The sequence below is a fragment of the Cibotium barometz genome, chromosome 48 (genome assembly GCF_041138505.1).
Source record: "Cibotium barometz isolate CiBa-2024 chromosome 48, ASM4113850v1, whole genome shotgun sequence".
NCBI classification, from domain to species: domain Eukaryota; kingdom Viridiplantae; phylum Streptophyta; class Polypodiopsida; order Cyatheales; family Cibotiaceae; genus Cibotium; species Cibotium barometz.
The window spans coordinates 36,878,094-36,903,579 of record NC_141093.1 but is presented as its reverse complement, the minus strand read 5'-3'; the positions used below and the strand labels follow the sequence as shown (position 1 = coordinate 36,903,579).

General features: G+C 46.2%; 1 protein-coding gene across 1 annotated transcript in view; it reads left to right on the top strand.

The window, feature by feature from the left end:
• The window catches only part of LOC147611142 (U5 small nuclear ribonucleoprotein helicase), a 194,069-nt gene that overhangs the window by 107,104 nt on the left and 61,479 nt on the right, over positions 1-25,486 (top strand). Inside the window, exons 20-39 of the mRNA XM_086785805.1 lie at positions 2,852-2,917; positions 2,998-3,120; positions 3,206-3,355; positions 3,525-3,737; positions 3,831-3,986; positions 5,635-5,859; positions 5,954-6,055; positions 6,322-6,402; positions 6,568-6,648; positions 7,004-7,207; positions 7,310-7,426; positions 21,156-21,278; positions 21,395-21,484; positions 21,562-21,687; positions 21,806-21,868; positions 21,963-22,051; positions 22,169-22,259; positions 23,653-23,802; positions 23,902-24,093; positions 24,189-24,254. Coding sequence (XP_086641931.1) covers positions 2,852-2,917; positions 2,998-3,120; positions 3,206-3,355; positions 3,525-3,737; positions 3,831-3,986; positions 5,635-5,859; positions 5,954-6,055; positions 6,322-6,402; positions 6,568-6,648; positions 7,004-7,207; positions 7,310-7,426; positions 21,156-21,278; positions 21,395-21,484; positions 21,562-21,687; positions 21,806-21,868; positions 21,963-22,051; positions 22,169-22,259; positions 23,653-23,802; positions 23,902-24,093; positions 24,189-24,254 — 2,508 coding nt within the window. The remainder of the gene's footprint in view (positions 1-2,851; positions 2,918-2,997; positions 3,121-3,205; positions 3,356-3,524; positions 3,738-3,830; positions 3,987-5,634; positions 5,860-5,953; positions 6,056-6,321; positions 6,403-6,567; positions 6,649-7,003; positions 7,208-7,309; positions 7,427-21,155; positions 21,279-21,394; positions 21,485-21,561; positions 21,688-21,805; positions 21,869-21,962; positions 22,052-22,168; positions 22,260-23,652; positions 23,803-23,901; positions 24,094-24,188; positions 24,255-25,486) is intronic.

Genomic DNA, 25,486 nt, shown 5'->3' with positions numbered 1-25,486 from the left:
GACGAATTGAAGCTGCGAGATAACCAGGTGCTCACGGGAGCAGCAAACAATGGAGTCGAGTCGAGTCGAGTCTAATGGACCACGCAGGGTCTCTCTCTCACAGTATACACACACCCACGCGCGCGCACGCACACACACACACACACACGCACACACACACACACGAGCGCACAAAGGAGAAAGGCACATACGTACCTATACACACACACACACTATTTATTTATTTATACACACTTTTTTTTTTTGTAAAGCTTCATGTCATTAATTACAGGTGGGAAACCTCAAAACGAGGAAAACCCACCAAAAAGACCATATACAAGGAAGACCAGTAGAGTGTTCACTATGTTCAGTGTGAACATAGTTAAACATCTAAAAACAATCTGTAAAAAGAGCATACAAAGATGAGTCAATCTCATGAAGAGAGAGACAGTCATATAAAGATTGCTGAAGAGAGGAACGGAAGAATGAGTAAGCATCCAAATGAGGCCCAGCAAAAACTATCCTGTTGGGAGACTGCCAGGTAGTCCATAAAGCCCAGTAGCGAACCCAATCAAAGAAGACTTTATAGGATCTAAGGGGTGAAGGGAGAAGACCGAAGATCCAAAAGTATTTCCCAAAGGGTGCCTGTCCGAAGCGGGCTCTCAAACATGCAGCAATCCGATCCAATAAAGTCTTGGTGAGAGGACAACTCCACAAAAGATGAAAGACTGTCTCTTGAGAAGCACCACAACTATGACAAGTTGAAGGTGCCAAATGTCGCCTAGCCAAGAAAAGGCCGACTGGCAAGACTCCAATCAAGCATCTCCATAAAAAAAGTCTACTTTTCAAAGGAAGACTGCATTTCCAAAGAGAATGAAGCCGCTGTTTCCATCAAGCCTGACTTTTATGAAGATGCCAAATCTGATTCGCATGTTCTTGAACCCAAGAGGCAGGTAATAAGAGATGATATATCGAATGAACCGAAAGTTTAGCCATTGATAAAGGGCCTCGTGCAGGTTGTTCTCTTCTAAGGCTCCAATCAACCAAACGATCAGAAGGATCCAAATCTGCAATTGGTTCAAAAGGAGCAAGAAGCTCTTGAATAAGCTGCCAGATTGATCTATAATGCATCCCTAAACCAAATTTTCTGGCGGCAACCACAAAAGAAAGCACATGGCCACCAGCATCCAAAACATCATCAATAAGATAAACCCCTTTCTTTGAAAGGAAATATGCCTTCCTAGGCTCACGTAGAGCCAAGGGTACATCAAAAGCCTTTGACCAATGAATACTCTCAAGGCGAAGCGAAGAAGATTGCGCATTAAGCCTGGGATTCCAAAAAAGTTATTGCGTAACTTGTTTCCAGGCAAAAATTAACTTAGATGAAAGAGGGCAGCCGACAATTTTTCCATCGAAATGGCTGAAAATTGCATCCCAACAGTCCACTTTCCAAAAGCAGGTGAAGACATAGACATACACATATGACCCAACATAATAGCCCATGGCTGGCGCTGTTGTACAAATTCCAACAGCAAAGTGGATTTACGAGCAAGCACATGAAAATGAATATTCAATATGTTCAAGCCACCATGTATCTTTGGAGAACACATCTTTGGCATTGACAAAAGACGAAGACCCTTTTTACGATAGTTTTCCACAGAATTGCCATTGCCAGAGACATAAACCGATCTATATCAGCTTTCCTCCACATAATCAATGGAAGAAAGAACTGTATGTAAGCCATTACAATAGCCTGCACTATCCTGAGACGTACATGAAGAGGCCAAGTGGAAAGCTGCCAATAATCAATTTTGCGATTCAATTTTAGCATAACCCATTGAATCATTTGTGAAGATGACAGCTGCCAACCCAAAGGGTAACCCAAATGACGAACGATATGTCCACTAGGAGGTATTCCACCGGGCCACAATACATGATGCCATTGCTGTACATTAAGCGCAAGCAAGGTAGACTTACGGAAATTCACTTTCAAACCAGCAGCCAGACCAAAAAGTTCCAAAGCCTCCATTAATCTCTGAAGATCTTGTTGCGTATTCTTGGGCATAAAAAAAGAATCATCAGCATAAGCATGAGCCAGGAAAGTATGCCCAGCAGGAAGCTGCAAGCCATGAAATTCATCAGTAGCTTGCAGAAAGTCCAAGTAGCAAAGAAAAGGATGTGTGGCAATAGCAAACAACAAGGAACTAAGCGGACAACCCTAGCGAACTGAACGTCCCAATTTCCAAGAATCCGATAGAGAAGAGCTCAAAATCAAAGAAGCATCACTGTCATTATAGAGCCAATACACAATATTTTGCCACTTTGCACCGAAACCAAGATAACTCATAGTCATAGCTATATAGTCCCAATGCACAGAATCAAAAGCTTTCTCGATATCAACCTGCAAAATGAGTACATCATGCTTAGTGTATTTGGCATATTCAATGGCAATATAAACATTAGCCAAATTATCATTGATTTGCCTTTGAGGCACAAAACCATATTGCGCAGGATGCAAACCATCATGTAAAAATCCTTTAATACGATTTGCCAACATCTTAGTCAGAAGCTTATAGATGACAGGCATAAGAGTAATGGGCCTCCAATCAGAAAAAGCTTCACAAAGATCCCGTTTAGGGAAAAGCTTAACCAATCCTTCTTTCCAAATTTATACACACACACACACACACACACACACACACATTTTTATGTGTGTGTGTGTGTATATACGTGCACACACTCACACACGTATATATATGGGGGTTTGGAAAAAAGGAGAGTATTTCTTTGTGGTTTGTTTGAAAGTTGCACCGTTCCTATGGGTCTGTTTGACTGAGCTTGTTTATTTTCTGATCGTGGCATTGGAAAAAAGGGAACACAGCTTTACGACCCAAAAGCTGGAGGTTGGCGCGAATTGGGAATGCTTGATGTTATGCAGGTGAATCAGAATGAAATATGAATGCTCTGCTCACTGTGTTGTAGCTTTTTCTTCTGGCTTATCTTTTGATTGTGTTGCAGATTTTTGGTCGTGCAGGCCGCCCACAATTTGACAAAAGTGGAGAAGGCATTATCATCACAACTCATGACAAGCTGGCCTATTATTTGAGGCTTCTAACACATCAGCTGCCCATTGAGAGTCAGGTGAAGTCTACTCAAATGTATGTGTTTGATTTCATAGTTCTGTATTCGGGGATTCTCACTTTACCAAAACCTCCTTTTTCTGCAGTTTGTCAGCTCCTTGAAAGACAATCTAAATGCAGAGGTTGTATTGGGCACGGTTACGAATTTAAAGGAAGCTTCGGCATGGCTTGGATACACTTATCTGTTCGTGCGGATGTCTTCGAATCCTCTTGCATATGGAATGCTTTGGGAGGAGGTAGGCAAGATGCATGCTTGGTGATCTGGTTCTTATTCTGCACTTGTGGGACTTGTCTCTGTCTTGGGTAGTATGTGTGCTCTTTCAACACCTAATCTTATATGTATGGGAAGTACTGTTTCTGAGTATTTCCATTGTGCTTTGCACCCACTTTGTTCCTAACTGTCAGGTTATCAAGGATCCTAGCCTGACAGCCAAAAGGAAGTCTCTCATTACTGATGCTGCGCGTTCTCTGGACAAAGCCAAGATGATGCGTTTTGATGAGAAAAGTGGGAACCTTTATGTGACTGATCTCGGGCGGGTTGCTAGCCACTACTACATTCAGTACACAAGTGTGGAGACATACAATAACATGCTGAAGCGTCACATGAACGAGAGTGAGGTGAGATTCATGTTGCTTATATTAACAACACTGTAAACGGATAGTGCGTAATCTGACAACGAGTGCTCATATTGCATCGTGTGTGAAAAGCAGCTTATTGATCTTGTTGCACACTCCTCTGAGTTTGAGAATATAATGGTGCGAGAAGAGGAGCAGCAGGAGTTGGAAAAGCTTCGACATGTTGCCTGTCCTTTGGAGGTTCGTGGTGGATCGGAGGACAAAATTGGAAAGATCAACATTCTTATTCAGGTCAGATGTTCTTTATCACCATTGAGGTCAATTTAAGTTTCCTAAGATAGATAGGGCCCCTACATAGTCACAGGGAATGGGCACTTTTAGACTCGGGAATGTTGGGGATGGCAGCATCTTCCCGTTCCCATTCCCATTCCATGTCACTCTATAGTCACATGGAATGGCCATTCTCAATCTTTTCCGTCCCGGTTCCCCGTCCCCATTTCGTGTCCCATGTGACTATGGGCCCCTAACATACCACAAAATGTTTAAGATTCGTGCCTTTGCGAAAACAGTTTTTCATGCAGAGAAGCCCCTTGATAGAAGATGGATAAATAAGTTGTAGTTGTCCAGCTGTCCCTAATTTCTTTTGGGAGACGAGGACACCCCCAGTAGAAAACATGGAAATTGGCTATTGATTACAATTTAAGTGTAAATTTTTTTGTTTATACTTGGTGTGTGGTTTTGCGTAAGGCACACTTGCCCCTACTATTCTTTCAACCCCATTGTTCTAAATAAAGGAGCTGGTGAGCACCTGGAAATGCCAGCTTGTATACAAGGATTAATGTATGTTATGCATATAAGTTTCAAAACTTGAAGCATGCTGTCAACATCTGCCTCGTGAATGACCGGTAGAATGGTCTTCCACCTTTCGGGGGGCTTGCAGGAATATAGAGAGGAAGGGGTGTGTGTATGTGGCGTGCATGTTTTCTCTTTTTCTCTAAGGGGGCGGGAGGTGTCCCTTTAGTGGGAGGCTACGTTAGGTAGTATGGGAAACACCCTATAGTGCCAGAGGACTCTGTAGCCTCTATGAAAGAACAGGAGTGCATTGATGATACTGACAAATCAAGCTCTGTTTAATGTTGGACACCCAAGCATGGGGATTTTTTTGTATGTAGTATGGTCTATCTGGGCAGTGCGGTAGGGGTTTGACTGTATGTGTGTCATTGCTGTTGCTATGCTATCTGGTGCTAGGCCATGCTAGATCCTTCATTTATGCTTGAAGTAGAGCGTGAGAAAGCACACATGACCTGAGTATTTGATGCTAGGGTAGAAAAATTTGACTGTAGATTCAAGCTTTTTGCTAATGCACAGGTTTCAGTTAATCAACCACTGAAATTACCCCCAACGGCAGTTCCATCTTAGCTCAAGTGCTGTTCATACAGTAAGTATGTCATGTCAATGGATGTACAGCAGGCACTGAACCTCCCTGTACTGGTTTGAGGTTAAGCTTAGGGCAAGAAGCAGCAGCGTTTCTTGCATACGTGGTCTGTACATCACACATTAAGTGTCATCATTGAATTTAGCCTTTGCTTTGCATATGCACGGCTCTTCCCTTCTTATGCATAAATAGAAGAAGCCGCAAAAACATATGTTTTTTCTTATTTGTTGCCTACACAAAAGCATAATCTATTTTTATGAGTTTTAATTATTGTAAGCCCTATATTCTACAACTTAAGGCTTACTTTTGCATTTAAATAAAATTGAAATATCCTTGCTTTGCAAAGTAATAAACAAAAAACGTTTTGTAGCAATAAACAGAGCACACGATATCAATTTTGTAAGGAGACGACCAGCTCTTGCAGGCCCAAAACGATGATTATGCACTAAAGCACAGTTACTGCTGCAAGTATTAATGCTTTAATTGAATGCTGGGAACTATCAGGTCTACATCTCACGGGCAAGCCTGGATGGATTCTCTTTGGTAGCAGACAGTGCATATATCAGTGCCAGCTTGGGGCGGATTATGCGTGCCCTCTTTGAAATTTGCTTGCGTAGAGGATGGTGTTCAATGACAGCACTGCTTCTCGAATATTGTAAAGCAGTGGATCATCAGATTTGGCCACATCAGCATCCTCTAAGGCAATTTGAAAGAGAACTGTCTCCAGAGGTCCAATTATCTTCAGATTTTTTGTGTGATTATGTCAGTAAAACATATTTTCAAAATCAGTCAGTGTTGAATGGGATTAAGTATTTTCCAACAGCTATTACGGAAGCTTGAAGATAGGGGAGGTGATCTGGACAGGCTGTATGACATGGATGAGAAGGAGATCGGTTTACTTTTACGGTATCCCCATGGAGGCAAGGTAGTCAGTGATGGCCATGATTAACATACATAACAGTTCTCTTTTTTTTTTCCTTTTTTTTTTTTGGTTTCCTGCTAGGCTTAGGCCCAAGATTCTCCCGTAGTTACCATTTTTCACCACCTGTAGGCACCTGCCTGTAGGCACATTTTTTCTGCCCGTAGGCGATACCGCCGAGGGAGCACTGGGCTATCACATCACTGGCCTACATAACAGTTTTTTTGGATGTTCTTACCTGCTAATCACGCCTTAAACCATTGTTTATACAGTTGGTTGTACAGTGCTTGGCAAGCTTCCCACGACTTCATCTGTCAGTTAATATCAGCCCTATTACAAGAAGTGTGCTTCAGGTAGGATCTTTTACTCTTATCGCTGTGTAAGTTGTGCTAGATTGGGCTCACAAATGAGTGGTGGTTTAGTTGTTGCTGTGATTGGGTTAAAACCATAGGTTTGTCTATGATTCCTTCCAGTATGGCTCTCATTCTGTGATGCTGAAGTTCGGGCTTCTTCTGCAGGTAGTATTGACATTGACTCCAGATTTTGTCTGGAAAGAACGGTGGCATGGTACAAGTGAGAGATGGTGGATATGGGTGGAGGTAAGCCTTTTTGAATGGAACATGGTAGAATTATTCAAGTTATCCAAGTCAAGGTATTGCATGTGTTTCAGTAAAGCTGCTCTGATATGGTATCAGTGTGGGCTTGGTGCATAGCATGCTGATATAGCTGTAAAGAAATACATCTCCTACCTACACTTTATTGTTTTTTCTAGACTTGACTGTTCGGTTCGCCCCACACTCTGTGGAGCTTTTACACAGTGATACAATGCGTTTATACTAACTGAAATGCCCTCGTGTAGAGAATTGGACCAACCTGCATCCAGAGCACCAGACACACACATGCATAGAGAACACATGTGCGCTTCTATATGACTTGCATTGCTTTCGTTTTCAGGATTCAGAAAATGAGCACGTCTATCATTCGGAACAGTTCACTATGACCAAGAAGTCAGTAAGTGAAGGAAGTCAGACAGTAACATTCACAATACCTATTTTTGAGCCCCTTCCACCACAGTATTATATCCGTGTTGTGTCAGATAGATGGTTGCAAGCGGAAGCATTTCATACTGTATCATTCCAACACCTCATCCTGCCCGAGGTAAAATGTGATTACGTGAATGTGGCTCCTGTGTTTTGTCTAAAAAGTGGCCATTGTTAGCTTCATGGAATTTTATTATTAGGGCATTCTTTTCTTTTGCAGGTGCATCCACCCCACACAGAGTTGCTGGACTTACGACCTCTGCCAATCACTGCTCTTGGAAATAAAAATTATGAGGGCATGTACAATTTCTCTCATTTTAATCCCATACAAACTCAGGCAAGCTAAATATGTCTTTACACCTCCTAAAAATGACTGATTCTGCATAGAATCAAGTGAATTCTAGTGGCTCAAGCCTAACACATTTGTGGAAACGTGTAATACCTATTCTGAAAACATCTGCATTTATATGCCACTAGGTTTGCCATCCAAAGATCTATCCAGATCCGGAGGAGACTAGCAATCTGCAACAAACATTAGGCTATTTCTTGGGTTTAATGCTTGGAAGCATGGTTCTAGGAATGATGATTGAAAGAGAAATGCAAAAGTTGACAAAGGGGGTTTTAGGGGTTCCCTGTGTGCGTGCCTGAAAGGCAAAATTCAGAATACAATGACATCATATTATAACATGATGCATAATTTGGGAAAGATATATTTCATAGGAAACTTGAAAATTCTAAACAGAGCATTTGAAAGTCAAAGTCCATGTGATATAGTATGTGCCTTACAAGCAGTGAATATGAATCTGCTCAATACAAAAGAAGACAGTTTCAAGAGTCAAGGGGAGCAAGAGAGGCCTTGGGAAAAGAGGACTCCTCGTCATTCCTAAGTTGGAATGAAAGTATTTTTTGCATGAAAATATTATAATAAAAACTCTGTAAGATGGAAGATTTTTATGAAAACAGTTTTCCGTTGTGTGGGATTGAACATGGTATGACATGTTTTTGAGCACGCATTTATTTTCCTGAAGACGTGAGTGGCTAATGGAATTTTAGTAACAGTGCATCGATAAAGAGCTTATGTGTTTCACAAGTGGTGAATATGTACCTTTACCTACCTTCTATTTTTTATGTGTTTTTAACCTTAGTTATGCTGATTACCTCATTGACAAAAGCTAAGGACTGTAAAGAAGAAGGGTGCTATTGATCAAGCAAGTTTTGAACATGCTTGAATGCAAGTGTTGATCTATCGGAGTTAGCTCTGACTTATCTTCTCCCAAAAGTGCTCTAAGGGAAGGATGATGAAGGTCAAGTGGTGTTGAAAGAACCTCAGCTCTTGGAGGGAAGATTGGGAAGTTGAGCCACCAGCACCTGTGGTTAAAGCCACATGTCATGTTCGGAGCATGAGAAGGGAGGAATATTTAGCTTTTTCAAGGCACAACCTAGCAGGATTGGAGATTCATAATTCTAATTCATGGCTCGAAATTGTTATGTCAGAGAAAACCTGCGATTCTTCTCCTATTCACAATGAACCTTGCAAAGAGGACAAAGGGAAAGGAGGGCAAACATAGGAAGAAGTGAAAAGAGAGAATGGACATAAGTTCTGAAAAATGTATGGAAAGATGGATGTCAGTAGAGCACTAGCTTTTATCAGCCAATTTGAGATAGCATTCTGCAATGAGGACTTCGTGGAGAACTCAAAGAGACGTGTGGATGGCCAGTGGATGGCTGAGTAGAGAGCTAGGGGCAGTAGCACCTACTTGGGAAGAGTTCAAGAAGATTGTTATGTACTTGATGCTAACTGTAGGGTTAGTTGGCCTAATATGGGGGTTAAGGGACCTAAGGATTAGGAAAAGTAGGCTGATTATCAAGGCTTCAAAAGTAATAACTCCATAAGTGACTATAGAAGTGGGATGAGCCTATAGAGTGCATTATGGTATTGTGTTGTACTACCATGATGGTCAGTACCTTGCAATGAGTGATAACCCACTGTTGCTATTCCATAGTTGGATGCAATTAGTCTACCAATAGCCCAGTAGGTTAGATCTTGGTTGTATGTGACACCAAGGCTGACTGGCGTAAGTCTGTATGAACAAGGGGTCTATGCTTTGGGGTGGTCTGATGCAGTGGATCTACAGTCATGTGGTGACCTTGAGCCCGCGGAACCTAATTTGGATTAATGATGTTTATGTCTGATGTTGGATTAATGATGTTTATGTCTGATGTTTAGGGAATATGGGAGAGGGAGAGGTCCCGACAACCTCTTGACAAAGATGTTCTACCAACATCATTTAAAAGTGAATTCTAGAAAGGGTGTGAAGAAAAAGTAAGATTTGCTTGCACAGGTTGAAAGGAGAGTCAGTGGATTCCTATGTTGCCAAGTTTTGGAAGACATTTCTCAAAGTTTTTTTTTTCCGAGAAAAGATCCTTTCATTAGTTATATAAAAACGCCCGTAGGGCTACAAAAGATCTCTCCTGCTCCTAAGAGAGATAGAGCAGCGAATACATCATGGCAGCCCGGGAGACTCTCCCTAGGTGCTGCAAAATACAAGCATCAGTACAAAGAACTGAGCGGCTAAATCATACAATAGGGGGGGGGGGAAGCCAAACAGGTGGCCTGTAGTGCCAGCGGGGGGATCCCGTGTGTAAGGTGTAGAAAGGGCCACAGTGCCAAGTGGTGTGAAAGGCCTGGCGCCGTAAGATCGCCTCATCCGAGTCTCCCCGGATGCGGTCGTACTGTCCTCGCAGGGTGTGGATCAACTCCTGCCAAATCCCCCGTACAGTCTCTGCTGGTGGCTCCAATCTCCCCTCAAAGGCCGTAAAGCACCGGGCCCTCCAGGTGAACCAGATGGTGAGGCTGCTGAGGATCTCCCATCGTAAATCCCTCTCCTGTGTCCAGCTGGCGGACGAGAAATCCGGTGCCGGAACCAGGCGAGGCTGGCCCCTAATAAATCTGATGGCTTGACTGCCCTGCTCCATCTCATAGCCCATAGCAGGCCCTGACGAAGTCGACCAAGCAGCGGCACCCCACGTAAACATACCCTCTGGAGAGAGGGGGGCCAGAATACGCAGCATCCGCAGCCAAATCTGCTGTGCCTGAGGGCAGTCCCAAAGGCAATGTCTCTGTGTCTCCATAGGGTGGCCGCATCGGACGCAGGCCGCCGGAAGACCGCTGTAAACAAGCCAAGTGCCAACTGCTGAGCCCCTGTGGTGGGCGACCAGCCACTGAAAAGCCGAGATCCTGCGGGCCTGCCGACTAGCCCAGAGCCGAGCCCAGAAATCCTCCAGGAACTCCTGTGAGAGTCCCTGTAGTCGCCAATGCCCCGCTGCCGCTGGAGAAACCGTCCTCCTCGCCGTCAAAATATGCCGCCCCAGCCGAACAGTATACTGGAAAAAGGTGATCTCTGTGGCCTCAAGGGATGCATAAGGATCATGCCACTCGTACTCCCCGGGGTCCCACTGTAGCCGGGCCAAGGGGCGCGCTGCATATGCCCATATGCGCCAATCCGGGAGCACATCAGCAGGGTCGGGGTCAATATGCCACTTCCGAGAAGCGGCGGCCACTACCCGAATCCTCTGAAAGGTGCACTCTGCAACCAGAGGCGACTCCACCTCCACTCTCTGGAGTCTGCCCTCATCCTGAATCTCATAGTAGAGGCATCTGCCATCCTCAGTGCTAGCTCTGACAGCAATCAGGATCTCCAACTGTGTAAAGGCTCCAATCCACCGTGGGGCCACTGGCTCGAGAGGCGTGAACCACTCCTCTGTGAGTGCCTCCTGTATATCATCCCTCATAATCAACCCCCCTCTGAAGTGACTCAGCCTCTCCACCTGGATCTCCTCTGGTAGACTGCAAAAAGCTTGCCAGTCTCCAAAACTACGAGCTGGGTCTGCCGCTAAAGGTCCCCAGGCTAGACGAGGCCGAGAACCCAGAATATGACCCTGCTCCGTGCGAACCGCTGGGCTTCAGATGAGCGGCTGTCTGGCCCGCTCCTCAACACAAGAAGGAGGCCGCTGAGAGAGCCCCGGTCTCAGCAGCTCCCAAGCTCTCAGGATGCTCAAAGCAAATCTGTCCTCCCATCCTCTACTGAGGCCTGTCCTCCTCATCTCTATGAAGATCCAGCGAATCTCTGGTGCCCAAGTACCCCCTGTTGGGGGCGCCCGAGCCTGTAGTCGCTACAAGAGGAGCTCTTTCCAAGGCTCAGCGCCTGGAAGCAACCCCCGAACAATAAGCTTCCCCAATAAGGCTCTACTCTGGTCCTCCTCATCTCTATGAAGATCCAGCGAATCTCTGGTGCCCAAGTACCCCCTGCTGGGGGCGCCCGAGCCTGTAGTCGCTGCAAGAGGAGCTCTTTCCAAGGCTCAGCGCCTGGAAGCAACCCCCGAACAATAAGCTTCCCCAATAAGGCTCTACTCTGATCGACTGGATCTATAATGCCCAAACCGCCCTGAGCCAGCGGAAGTGTAATAACTGCAAATGCAACCTTTGCCCGAGCTGGCTGACCGTCCCTCCCGGACCACAGAAAGTTCCTGATCAGCCTCTGTACCTGGTTGATGCAAGAACTCGAGAAAATCCAGCAAGACGTAATGTACCACATGGTTGCTAATAGCACCTGATTTGCCACCACCACCCTTCCAGCCAAGGATAGTCGAGCTGTACTCCAATACAATAGCTTCTTCCGAATGCTCAGAAGAAGCGGGGCAATCTGCTGCTCAGGTGACAAATCTAGGCCAATCTGGCATCCCAAATACCGCACTGCTGTGCCTGGAGGAATCCATCTAAAACCGGAGTCCGGGCTCCATGCCGGAGTGGGAGCACTACTGATCCAAAAGGCCACTGTCTTGCGCCAATTGATCAGTGCTCCCGAAGCTACACTAAAAACCTGGAGCGACTGCTCAGCCCGAATAAGATTGGCCTCATGGCCATGCAAAAATAAGCCCGTGTCGTCTGCAAACTCAGCATCAAGCAGGTCCTCCCCCCGGACTGGGAGCTGCAGTCTTCTCAAACCAACCTCTTCTGCCGTCAAATACATACTCATAGCCTCCGCAAAGAAGAGAGAAAGGAAAGGGGCGAGAGGACACCCCTGACGGACTGATCTGGTCAGCTCAAAACTCGGCCCCCGTCCTCCTGCAATCAGCACCTGGCTGCGAGCTGTGGAATACAGAGCTGCCACCCCTCTGATCCATCCTGGCTCAAAGCCCAGGCGAAGCATAGTGCCCTCTAAGAAACCCCAATCAACTCTATCGTATGCCTTCTCAAAATCGAGAAGCATCACGACCAAGTCCTCGCCAAGAAATCTAGCTCGGGCCGTCGCCTCCCAGAAAGTAAAGATGTTGTCAAGGATACTGCGCTCCTTGACAAATCCTGTCTGAGTAGCATGAAGCAACTCCCCTAGGAAGGGCTGGATCCTCAAACTCAAGGCCTTTGCCAAGACCTTGTAGACAGTATTGAGGATCGTAATAGGCCTCCAATGCCGCGGTCTACCAAGCTGGCGGACTCCTGCTCGCGCATGACGGGGTCCAGTGATCTCAAAAAACTCTCCAGTCACTCTATCACCAAGCTGCGTCCACTGAGAGGCCTGACGACGATAGTAAAACTCATGTCTCTGCTCCTCTACCTCTCTAACCTCCTGGCGTGCCTGGCTTAGCTGGGACGCCACCCACTCACATGCAGGCTGTTGCTCCTGATGGCGCTGTAGCGAAGCAAGGCTGCGTCTCAGCCGTTGCTCCCGCTCGCGAATCTCTCCCAGTCGTGTCAAAGCTGCAGCGTGTAGAAAAGAGCTAAGATCAATGAGTCCCTGGGCACACTGGCCCGCTGCATCCTGGTTAGAGCACTGACTATCATGCCAGATCCTCTCAATGTCCTCAGCGAGATTGGGATCTGTAAGTACCCTCTCTGGGATCCTCAACTGCAAGCTGGGCTCTCGGGTCCCCTCCTCCAATGTCAATATAACTGGCGCATGATCTGAAAATGAGGTGCCAGCGAGAATGCCGACGGAGCCCCCTCGCTCCCCTAACCAGTCGCCACATAAAAGCGATCAATCCGTGATAGATTAGTCCCTCCCTGCCGGCGATCCGACCGAGAGAAACTAAGACTGTCCTGAGACCGGGAGAAAGCCCCATGCTGCCATGCATCAGTGATCCTTAGTGACATGCAAAACCGGTCCCAAGCCGCAAGCTCCGTGCCGTGCACTGTAACATGACTGCCTCCCACCCTATCTGCCGGGTCCTCAAGCATGTTGAAGTCTCCCCCAACACACCAATGTGCGGCCTCTGGCAATGCATCTGTAACCTGAGTCCAGAACTCTGCTCTGGCACTAGCATGATTGGGCGCAAAGATGTTGAGCACACCCAATAGCTCATCATGCATCCTCAGAATGACATACTGTGCTCTACCAGGCACAATGATCCCTCGATCCACAATGGCCTGCCGCCATACATCTGCAATAACCATGCATACTCCTCCCTGTCCACCCAAAGGACCAAACCCTGCAGACCAAAAAGTGTCCCATCTACCAGGCATCACCGAACCATATCTCCGGATCCTGCTCTCACCCAAGTGGTGCTCCTGCATCATCAAAATGTCAATGCTGCCACCAACCAGGCATCTCTGAAGCTCCTGCCTCAAGCAGCCTCGATAGCGTATGAAGTGTGCTCCGCCAAGGCCCTGTACATTCCATGAGATGATCGTCATGGATGCCCTGCTGAGGTGGATGCTGTCTCAGCCGTACGGCGGGCCTTCGCAAGCGGCTTGGATGGAGAGTAGTCCCCATCCGAACGGCTGCGAATCTGCCCACCCGGTGTACTGCAAGAAACCCGGATCAGGCGCCAGTGGCTGTGGCCCATGGCGACTGCCTCCTGCTCTGACAGAGCAACCTCGTGTATACTCACATATCCAGGGTCGCGTGCCAAGTCTGCCACTATGCGCACGACCAAATGCCGAATCCCTGAGGTATCCACACTCCCGGGATCCAAGAAAAAATGAGCCAACTCCCAAAGTCGGCCTATCACATCTGTCACCTCCAGATTGCTCATGTGATGCGAAAACTCAACTGCCTGAGTCTTCAAAGTGCTGAGAGCGAGCTCTAGAGTCCACTCCCGGTCACAAGGTCCACAAAGAGGGAACGAGAAGGCCACCGCTGAGTCTAGTGCCTCCTCCCCGCGGGCCGGAGGTATCACTACATGAACTCGAATGGGTGCTGGCTCATGGGGGCCCTCTGCTCCAAAAAGCCGTGTGAAGGTATAATCAAAAGCCTCCGAGCGCTGTCTAATGCCAAGGCGACTCAGCCGACTGCGGATAGATGAAATCCGTGAGGCCCTAATCGGCATAGGTCTCCTCTGTGATGCTCGAGCGAGGTCAGTGCTCAGTGCTCTCCGGACTGCAGGTGAGCTCCAGGGAACTGCGAGGGCCTCCCGGGAAGGTGAGGCGGGCGGAGGGGGAGGAGGGGGAGGCGAGGGAGGTGGAGAGGGAGCCGCTGCCGAAGCCGGAGCGGGGGCGGGAGGAGGCGATGGTGGAAGCGAGGCGGAGGGAGGGGACGGGGGTGGGGGGGGAGAAGGAGGGGGAGCTGGCATCTCCTGGTCCTCAGTCGCTGCAGGGGTCTCCTCCTATAGGGGAGCAAAGCTGTTCCTCACGGGAACCCAGTGAGGTTGAGACTGTGGCTGCTGCTGCTGCAGCGGTCTCTGGGCGTGCTACTGTGGCTGTCTCCCTCGGCGGCGCCCCTGTCCAGGCTGCCATTCTGAGGTCTCTGTGGCCTGAGCAGGTGTCCCGGAGGTAGCCTACCGAGCCGAATCTGTGGGCGGGCCATCAGTAGCTTGCTGCTGTGGTGAGGGTCGAGGTCTCCTGCGAGGGCAGGCCTTGGCCAGATGACCGACCTGCCTGCAAATGAAGCACTGGTTCGGGAGCCCCGATAACTCCACTCTCTGATCTATCCACCCCCCCCTATCCTAGGTAGCTGAATGACCTTAGGAAGGGAGGAGATGTCAGACACCAACACTCTGACCGAAGGTAGCCCCGCTGCTCTGGCCACCACTGAAGCTGCTGAGGAGCCCGTCTCTAGTACCGAGCCCACCAATGCTCCGAGCCTGGAGAGGAGCGGGAGATACTCCCGGCGGAGACCAGGGAAACAAACTGTAACATGGAAGAGGCGCTCTCCCTGCTTCGCCGCTGCTGGGTCAAATCCATGCTGCCAAGGTCTGAAGAAAGCCCGAGCACCCCTGATGTCAAGGGGACTCATGGCAAGGACCTTGGCAACGCTCTGGGCGGCCTCGAACTCGATCTGATAATGTCCCCGGCCCAGAAGCTGTACATCCAGGATCTTGCCCACATCTGCAAGAAGGCGGGCCTGAAGAAGATCCCTGATCTCCCCTCTGCTGGGCGAGTGCCGACTATACGGCAGATGGTGGAATGAGCCTGGAGGCGTTCCACCTCTGCGGTGAGGCTCGCTTCCTCTTCCGGCGAAAGAGAAAGCCTGATGGGGGTGACCTCGGGGGCGGGCGAGGGGGCTGCGGATGAGTCCCTCTGAGGCGGGGCGGGAGGAGCCTCCATCAGAGTCTGAAGCTGCGGCGGCGAAGGCGGGAACCTGCTGGAACCGAACTGCACACAGAGAGGCGGGATACGGAGCGAAAAAGAAAAACAAAACCCCAAGGGGGGGCGGAAGCTAGAAGGAGAAGGCGAATGAGAAAAAAGAAAAAAAAAACCCCCAAAAAAGGGGGAAGGCGGGGGCTGCGCGCAAGAGGGAAGGGGAGGAAGCGAGCAGGCGGCAGGGGGAGGATGAGGCGCAGCAGAGTGGAGGGGGGGCGCGAAGACAAGGGGGAGGCGCGAGGAGAGGAAGCGAGGCGGAACAGAAAAAAAAGGGGGGGGGGGGGCGCAACAGCGGAAGCAGGCGGGGGGGGGGCTAAAAAACCCCGGCGGCGGGCAATGAAGGCGGAGGGGGGGAAGGAGCGATGGACAGGCGGGAGGGCGAGCAGGTAGGGGGGGGCGACAGGCGCGATGCAGAACAACGAGCAGGGGAGGCGGGAGCTTCAGCGAGCGCAATCGTGACATTTCTCAAAGTTACTCCTTTCATTAACTACATATCACCATCCAAAAAGATCTGGAAGTCTATTGCAGTTAGACTTTGCATCAATTGATGAATTCTGTGACAATCACACCTGCATATGAAGTCTGCCTCGTCCAAAGAAGCCCTGAATGTTTGGAAGTGGCAGGTAAGGCTGGTGTAGAAAAGAAAAAGTCCGGACTGCCTATTGAAAAGGATGCTTAGGATGCCAAATCTTTGCAGGACCTCACCTAGTGGTGTTTTCACAATCGTTCTGCAAAAGCAGTTCTAGGTGAGCACCTACCAGTGTGCCTTGAGGATTATCGGATAGATATGATTCCTGAGAATAGAGGGACACATCCACAACACAACTACCTAAACTGTGGTATATTTATGTTCAAGAAATTGAGATACAACAATATTTTGCAAGTACTAAATGATATTTAAAATGTAGATCGTGGATCTCAGCCCCACCTCTGCTGTAGATGACCCTCAGATCAACTGCACATGAGCCCCGTATAGAGAAACACTCGAGAGGGTTGCAATCGCTTAGTAGAGGTGAGATGGAGAACTGATTATCCCACGTATGCTCCACGACCATCATAAACAGGTGTTCACACCCGGTAGATTATAACCTAGCCTGCTCGGCTATCAGGTGGCATCTGCTGCCCTATTTGTTGCTGCCTGCCTCTATGTTGCTGCCTGGTGCCTGTCGGTTGCTTGCCTCTTATCTGGAGGTGTGTCACATCTCCCCCCACCCCCCCTTTTGCATCGCAACTGTCCTCTACTGCATGGCCTCTTGGTAAGCTGTCAACAGTGGGCAAGACACATTTGTGAAATGATTCTCATGAAACAAGACTACCTCTTGGATCAAATAGCCCTTAAACTTGAGGAGATACTGAAGCTTTTGACAAGATCCCCACGCTTGTACTGGTGCAACACAACCTTTTCATGCACCTAGATTGTTATGTACTTGGTTACTAATCTTCAGATTAGTGGGCCTAATCTAGTAGAGTTAAGGGGGCCTTGGGATTAGGAGATTGCAGCAGGAAGATGTTGGGGGTTAAGGCTCAGATCTAATAATACTTGGCTACAAGCTATTTATGGCAGTTGGCTATTTATAGCATCAGTGACCACTATATAAGTGAGGCCTTTGGTTATTATTGAGTAGTCAGTTGTGCGGAGCACTCTGGCAGGTCTGTGCCTGGACCAGAGTTTCTATTGCTGCCTCAGAGATGGCACAGCACAAATAGTCTTGCTGAGGGCCCCTATGGGCAGGAAGTGGTTGTATGAGACACCAGGGCTGACTGGCATGTATATAGAGACACCAGGGCTGACTGGCATGTATATATGAAGTGGTTGTATGAGACACCAGGGCTGACTGGCATGTATATATGGAGTGGAGCCTTAGGTCCAGGCCATAGTTGTTGGCGTACGGTCATACAATATGGTATGGTACGATACCATAATTTACCGTACCATATGAAATTTTGGAATACGATACGGTAAAGTACAGTTTTTTTTTTAAACACTTGTAAATTTATAGATTATCAATTTGAAAGGATAGAGAGCTTAGAGGTTGTTACAAGCCCAAATTCTATTAAAAACAAGTTACAAACAAAAGTACAAAGCATAGTGCTAAGGGCGGCTAGACCGTCAACCCCTTCAATACCTCTCAAATCCTCAAACTTGGTGGCAAAGAGTCCAGGAAAGCATTCCAATACACTTGCATACTCCTCCTTTTCTTGATGAGAGAGATCCTTGGAAAGCATCTAAGCATACATCTTCTTCCTTTCTTCAATAGTAGTCTTGACCTCTTCTCGGTGAAATACAAAGAAATTCCATAAATCCCCATAGAACTACTATCAAAGTCAGATTCATACTCAGAAGAATCCTCATCAGTCTACGAAGAATCTCCACCACCACTTGAAGAAGAAGTGACATCATGACGATGTAGAGGATTAATTGTATTTGATCCTTTTGTCACCAATAAGGAAATCCCTTCGTCCCCATCTCCGTTTAACATTCGACTCGATTAACCAAGGCCTTCCAAGCATAAGGGGGTAAGGTTTAACCTGCCGGGACTTGAGAGCAATGACATGAAAAGGTAGGTTAGAAGTAACACCTCCTATTTCAATTTCCACAGATTTAATACCCCCAAGAGTCTGAATCCTCTCGGTGTCTAATAATTAATTGTCTAATTTGTTGCACCTGTTTCACATCGCACTCCAACCCTACATTCTCCATAGTCTCCGTAGTCATGACATTAATCTCAGCACCGCCATCAATTAGCACTCTTGTCACCCATACGCCATTTACATGCACATCAGCATTTGGTACCACTTCAGTTTGCCCTGGCTTACCCCTTCTACCTTCCTTCCTTTTTCCTAAACCCTTTGACCTCCATTCCTCTAACCTTTTCCTTCCTTTTTCTAATGCTCGACAATTTAGACATCTCCCTCCCAAGAGAAGAACTGAAACCCAAAAGTTTTGGTAATTTGATGTTAGAGGCTCCATCAAGGCAACTCCAGAAGGACCAACTTGATCCGGATTTGGTTGAATAGGTGGATGAGGAGCTGCTTGTAGCCTCCTTAAGATACTAGGAGAACTATTAGGAGGTTGGAAATTTTGCAAACGATCCTCACCTCTGTAAATAGGACGTGATGGCTTCTTTCAACACTTATGTTGCATATGCCCCATTCGATGACAAAAATAATACTCAGCAGCAAGTCTCCTCTCCAAGGGAGGATGATAAACTGGACGAGGTTCGAATCTTACCTGACCTTGAAGCTGCACCAAGTGCAATTTGAGATCAGTGAACTCCTTGGTGAGTCTATCAAGAGCGGCTTCAATTGGAGAGACTTCATGAGATTGTACGAGAACTGCTTCAGGTTGAATAGTAGAGGGTTGTGGCCTACTCACCTGTGGCAAGGACTTTAAAGCAAAACCCATTGAAACCTCTAGCAAAATCTTCTTCTCTTTGGTTTCAGCCAGAGCCACAACAGCCTCATAAGATACTGGATCCTTTGATTTCACTTTGACCTGGAGATTAGGGTCCAAAGAATCCAAAAACCTTGCCAATTTCAAATGCTTGAGAGCCTCCATGGGAGTTTGAGCTCCAGCTACACCTTCTGGAGTTCTCAATGAGGCCTTAACGTAATTAGCCCAAACCACATCAAACTTAGTACCGAAAGCTATCACTATCTCCTTTGGATCTTCTCTGCAAGCTTCCACCCTCTAGAGCCAAACCCTTACTGATTCTCATATTTATCCAAGAGTGCCCTCTTAAGTAGAGCCCAATCTTCCCACGCCTCCTAGAATAAAATCTAAAACTAAGCTATTGCAGGACCATCAAGATAGAGGGACAAAATTTCAACCTCCTCTTTCCTATCTCGAGCAAAAGCCCTCTCAAACTGCTTTATGCATTCTCTGCCCCTGGGAACACCGGACAAGCTATTGTATTAGACAACGCTTGGAGCAATCGAAAGGTTAATGTATGCCCCGCATCTCCACCAGAAATGGATGTGGTGTAAATTGTATAGCATGTGAAAGACATCACAACCATTTGTTCAAGGAGCATAGAACCTTCCAAATTGTCTTATCTAAGCTTTGAATTGTAAGAGATCTTGAATACCAAAAAGTAAAATCCTCTACAAGGTACACCCCACCAAGTGTAATCACATAAGACCTTGATTTATTGATTCCTAGCATCATACAACCTTGAGGTTCTCAATGGTAGGGATGTAAATACACAAGATTCCTTTGTGGAGGTTGAAGTTGAAGCTGCTTCACCATTTACTTTCCCGGGTTTTGAGTAAGTTTTAGATTCATTTAGGGATCTATAGAAGACCATCTTGGCATTATAGGTGTGAACCTGCTTTACAGCAGTGACCACCCTCATCTTCGGCTTCTTTGAAGGCAACCATGGCACATGCTCGTACATAATTTCTTTCGATTGTCAAAGAAATAATAGATGTGCAGGAAGCCGTTGAACTAGAAAGCCTATTTACGTCTATGGAGATACACAATTTAGTCAAGACATTAGGCAATGGAATCTCCTGGATGGGATGGTTGATTGTGGAATTCTTTTTGCAATTTTGGGACCTGCTTGAGGATCCATTAATACTTATGATCAATCAATCATGGTGGCAGCAAGGTGTTAAACCTAGCATCTTGGAAAGGACTAATTAGATTAGTGCCGAAGAAGCAGCTCTATTAGAATCTTTTGGACTGGTGTCCGATTATTCTTATGCTTGTTATTTATAAGTTCATCACTAAGATGATAACTTGGAGAGTAAAAAAGATAATGCACAGAGGATTACATCAAGCCCAATATGGTTTTGTACCTAGAAGACAAATCACAAATAGCATTTGGAATACTTATGTGGGCATTGAGTATGCCAAATACTCACAATAGGATGTACCATTGCCAAAGATAGATGTTGCAAATGATTTTGATATAGTTCAACGGGATTTCATAGCTACAGTGGTGACAAAACTTGGTTTTGGTTTGAAAATGCAACGAGTCATTTACTGGCTTTTTCAAGACATTACAACGCATTGTATATCATGCAAAGGATTGTCCTTTCCTTGGATATTAGGTAAATCAGTCAGGCAAGGTTTCCCTTTGAGTGCATTACTATATGCAATTGCCACTCACTGTAGCAGGGTTCATTGCCCGGCACATTAAGTGGTGGCTCTTCTCTAAACAAAATGTCCAGTGTCCTCAATGCTCATAGCGCAGCACATAGGTATGTAAGTATATAGATCTAACTATATACTTTTTCTTTTTCTTATATGTAAGTATATAGATCTAACTATGTATCTACATATATGTAAATGTACGTATACATATATTCATGTAGATAGGTATGTATGTATGTATGTACACGCGCACACAGACACACCCACATAGTATTAGCTTTTTTTTGGATTAATATAGGCAACACAATTATCAAACGCATGCCTATTGTGAATCTTTCACTTGTTTGACTGAAGTTCACTTACTCTCTGCTTCTCACTTGCACCCTGTAGGCTTTTCATACTTTGTACCATACAGACAACAATGTTCTTCTGGGAGCCCCTACTGGAAGTGGGAAAACAATTTCTTCAGAACTTGCAATGCTTCATCTTTTCAATACTCAACCAGAAATGAAGGTATACTAGACAGGATATGCTCATCGCCTCTTGTTTGCTGGATTAAGGGTGCATTCTGATAGAATCAGCATGAGATATAGCATGGGCTTAGTTCTTATAAGCACACTTTCTTCCAGGTGATATACATTGCTCCCTTGAAGGCTCTGGTGAAGGAGAGGATTGAGGACTGGAGAAAGGGCCTAGTAAAAGTACTGGGCAAAAAGATGGTATTGATAGCTAAGCTTTGAATTGTCTATGGTGTGATTAGCATGTATTCTGATGGGGATTGATGGTGCCCTCTCAGGTTGAGCTTACTGGAGACTTTACACCTGACTTGAAGGCCCTACTTTCAGCAGACATAATTATTTCAACCCCGGAGAAATGGGATGGCATCAGCAGAAACTGGCACAATCGTAGCTACGTGACGAAGGTTCTCATTCTGGCGATGTCTGTATAGTGCAAAGTAGGTTTTTAGAGTTTCTCTTCGCTGCCGCCAATTCCCCCTCATGAAGCACTCCCATAACCACTTAAACAATTGTATGGAACAGGTTGGCTTGATGATAATAGATGAAATCCATCTTCTTGGAGGAGATCGTGGACCTATTCTTGAGGCAAGAGAGGATGTGTTGTACTGTGGTCTGTTGGTTGCATAATTTACGTCTTTTTCTCCCTGAAAGTTTATTATTGAAACTATTTTCTGTGTAGGTAATTGTCTCCCGAATGAGGTACATTTCTTCACAGACAGAGCAGCCTATACGTTTTATTGGGTTGTCAACTGCACTTGCAAATGCTCGGTAAAGTCAGTCTATACTTTCTTGTTGTAGACCTTCTGACACACTTTAGCAGGTCTTTGGTTTCTTCGATCTACCGATGCTCAATTTATGCATGGAATTGGGGGGTTGTGAGTGCAGGGACCTAGCAAACTGGCTTGGAATCAATGATTTAGGACTGTTTAATTTCAAGCCCAGTGTTCGGCCCGTTCCACTAGAAGTTCATATTCAAGTAAGGCCTTACCTGTTTGTCTGCAATGCACAGAAAATATACTCAAACTGCCTGTTTTATGCCCACAGTCATGATCAGAAGTGTTATGTTAAGAGATGCCTAGAGGGCGTAGTTGAAACATAAACGGAAATGGCTGATGTCTATGCAGTGGAAACAACATAAAATTAGGAAATGAAACGGTTTGGAAACCACAAGTTTTTAACTTTATGTCGTAAACAAAAAATTAAAACTCAGAAGAAAAATGTAGGAGAAACTTTGAGAGGAGATTGGGAAAAGGGAAACTGAAACGGTGATGCAAAAGAAAGGGTGTTTCCTTTTTGTGGCTAGTTAACAGCCATTTTGTCTTACTATGCTAGAGGGTTTTCTTAAGGGTGCATGCACATGCACGCACGCATAGGTCTGTGTGTGCGCGCTTGTGAGAGAGAGAGAGAGAATCAAAAAATGTGGAAATGCTGTTTCCCTCAAGTCACTGTTTCCAGTTCCATTTCCATTACGCATTTCCTAGATCCCTTTCTAGATTTCTTCTGCATATTCTCCCTTCCAAGCCATGATTTCCCCCCCCCCCCCCCCCCCCCCCTCCCCCCCACTGGCCTTAGGCCCAAGATCCTCCCGTAGTTACTGATTTTCCACCGCCCGTAGGCACCTGCCCATAGGTGCTTAATTACCCGCCCATAGGCAATGCCGCCGAGGAAGCACCAAGGGGGGTTATGAACCCAGGACCTCTTGGTCCTAGGCAAACACCTTCACCACTCAAGCTATCACCTCACTAGCTTGTAAGCCATTATTTTTCCCACATTTCCTCAAAATTATGATCCATCCGATGTTTCTCCTCTATTTCTCTCAACTTTTTCCTTCATTTTACAAGTATACTTAATGTATACTACATAATTTCTGTTTACTAGGTGTTTGGATTTCCTGTTTCCGTTTCCGTTTCCGTTTCTGTTTCCGTTTTAAGCATGGGCATGGACATGTGCACGCGCCCATGCAGAGAGTTGTGTGTGTGGGTGCACTTTGCTTATCACTAAATTTGCACTCTTGATATCAAAGCAAATCACTTGCATAGGCATCGCTCTCAAAGTGTTTAGATGGTGAATTTCATGAACTCTCCTTTGAACAATAGCTATGCTTCATACATCCTCTGGGATAGCTTTGGAGTAGGGGCCTAGTTTGGGCTTTCTGTAGCATCCCTTGAGCCTATGCTAGTTGCCTCTTTATCCCCGAAAGAGTTCCTGATACAGCATAAAAAAATTGCCAGGTCTTTGACTCAAGGGACTATGCTAGTTTCCTCTTTATCTGCAAAGGAGTTCCTGATACAGCATCAAAAACTTTGCTGCAAGGCCTTCGACTGTTCCCATAAATCACTAAGGGTGCATCTCGTCTGGTGTTTATTCAGGGATATCCAGGAAAGTTTTACTGCCCACGGATGAACAGTATGAATAAGCCCACGTATGCTGCCATTACAACTCATTCTCCTTTGAAACCTGTACTGATTTTCGTCTCATCCAGACGTCAAACAAGGCTGACAGCTCTGGATCTGATCCAGGTAATGCACAAACGTTTGCATTTCTTTATGCATGCCCTTATTTTCATACAAACCAGAGCACCGGAGCACAACGTTATGTATTCTGGGGTTTGGTTGCAGTTTGCTATTGCAGATGAAAGGCCAAGACAGTTTTTGCACATGTCTGAAGAGGAGATTGAAATGCTTGTTTTACAAGTCCTGGACTCCAATCTAAAGCATACACTCCAGTTTGGAGTAGGTCTGCATCATGCAGGCCTCAAGGACAGTGATCGAACTTTGGTGGAAGAATTATTTATTAACAACAAGATTCAGGTAAATTGAGAATTATCTGTACAGTTGAGCTAAATCTAATACTTTCGCTATATTGTAGAAAACACAATGTAACTGAAACTGTTTATGCTTGGCAGGTGCTTGTTAGCACGAGCACTCTAGCATGGGGTGTGAACTTACCAGCTCATTTGGTCATAATAAAGGTAGCCTCTTTCATGCTTCTATTTGAATCAAGAGAAATATGTGCCTCATGTGTGCGTGCGCGTTTGTGTGTCTTCGTGCACTCTTACTTATGATCAGTTGCCTCATTTTTGATCTGCCTCTGTAAAGGGCAGGTCTAAAAAATCTCTAGCCAAACATGAGGCAGAATTTCACCAATTTTTCCTGAGTGTGCATAGCTCCGATGCTTGGCCTCTTTGAAGAAAAGAATCTACCCACACCCATCACCCATCCGCTAAAGTGGGAAGCGTATGCCCGCTATCTCTGTGATGTGCTGAATCAGCCCATACCAGAGACACACCCCACGCCCCAATGCAGCCCATTTTTTTAACACTACTAATGTCTCTAGGAATGTATTGAGGCTGCATAATGGCTGCACTAAGGATTACAAGGAGCTTTGGGCAGAACACTTCACACATCGGCACAAAATCCTAGCCCCTTTTCTTGCAAAACACTTCAATGGGGCTGTATGTGATGCCTTTTTCCCTTCTTGGACCACCCATACCATCGTCTCCATCCATAAAGCAAGAGACCCCACCAATCTCGACAACTACAGGACCAATTTGTGGGCCATACGATGGCCAAGATCTATGGGGCAGTTTTTGCAGGCTGAGAACAGTTTTGTGGCAGAGAGACAGGGACAAGGAGCCATTGGCAAGAAAGGCTCTAGGAGAAACTACTCTACTTTGGATAACATCTTTACTCTCCGAGCCACCATTGAGAAGGCGAGGGCACAGAAGCAACATGTATATCGCTATTTTGTAGGCCTTTGACTTGGTCCCTAGATCCTGATTTTTGGACTGCCTCAATGAGCTTTCAGTTTCCATCGGATGTAGTGGGAAGTGATGAATTTATATGAGACTGTGATTGGCAGAAGTCGGGCACCAGGAGGGAGAAATCCACGCTGTACTATTGGCGTCAAGCACGGCTGACCACTATCTCCTGCAGTGTTTGGGCTGATATAGATGAGAAAGGACTAGTCAGATTAGTACCGAAGAAGCAACCCCATGAAGCACGGCTGACTGCTATCTCCTACAGTGTTTGGGCTGAATATAGATGAGAAAGGAGGACTAGTCACGTAAGTACTGAAGAAACAGCTCTATGAAATCTTTTGAACTAGCGTCCAATTACTCTTATGCCTCTTATTTATAAGATCATCACTAAGATGATAACTTGGAGAGTGAAAAAGATACTGCATAGAGGATTACATCAAGCC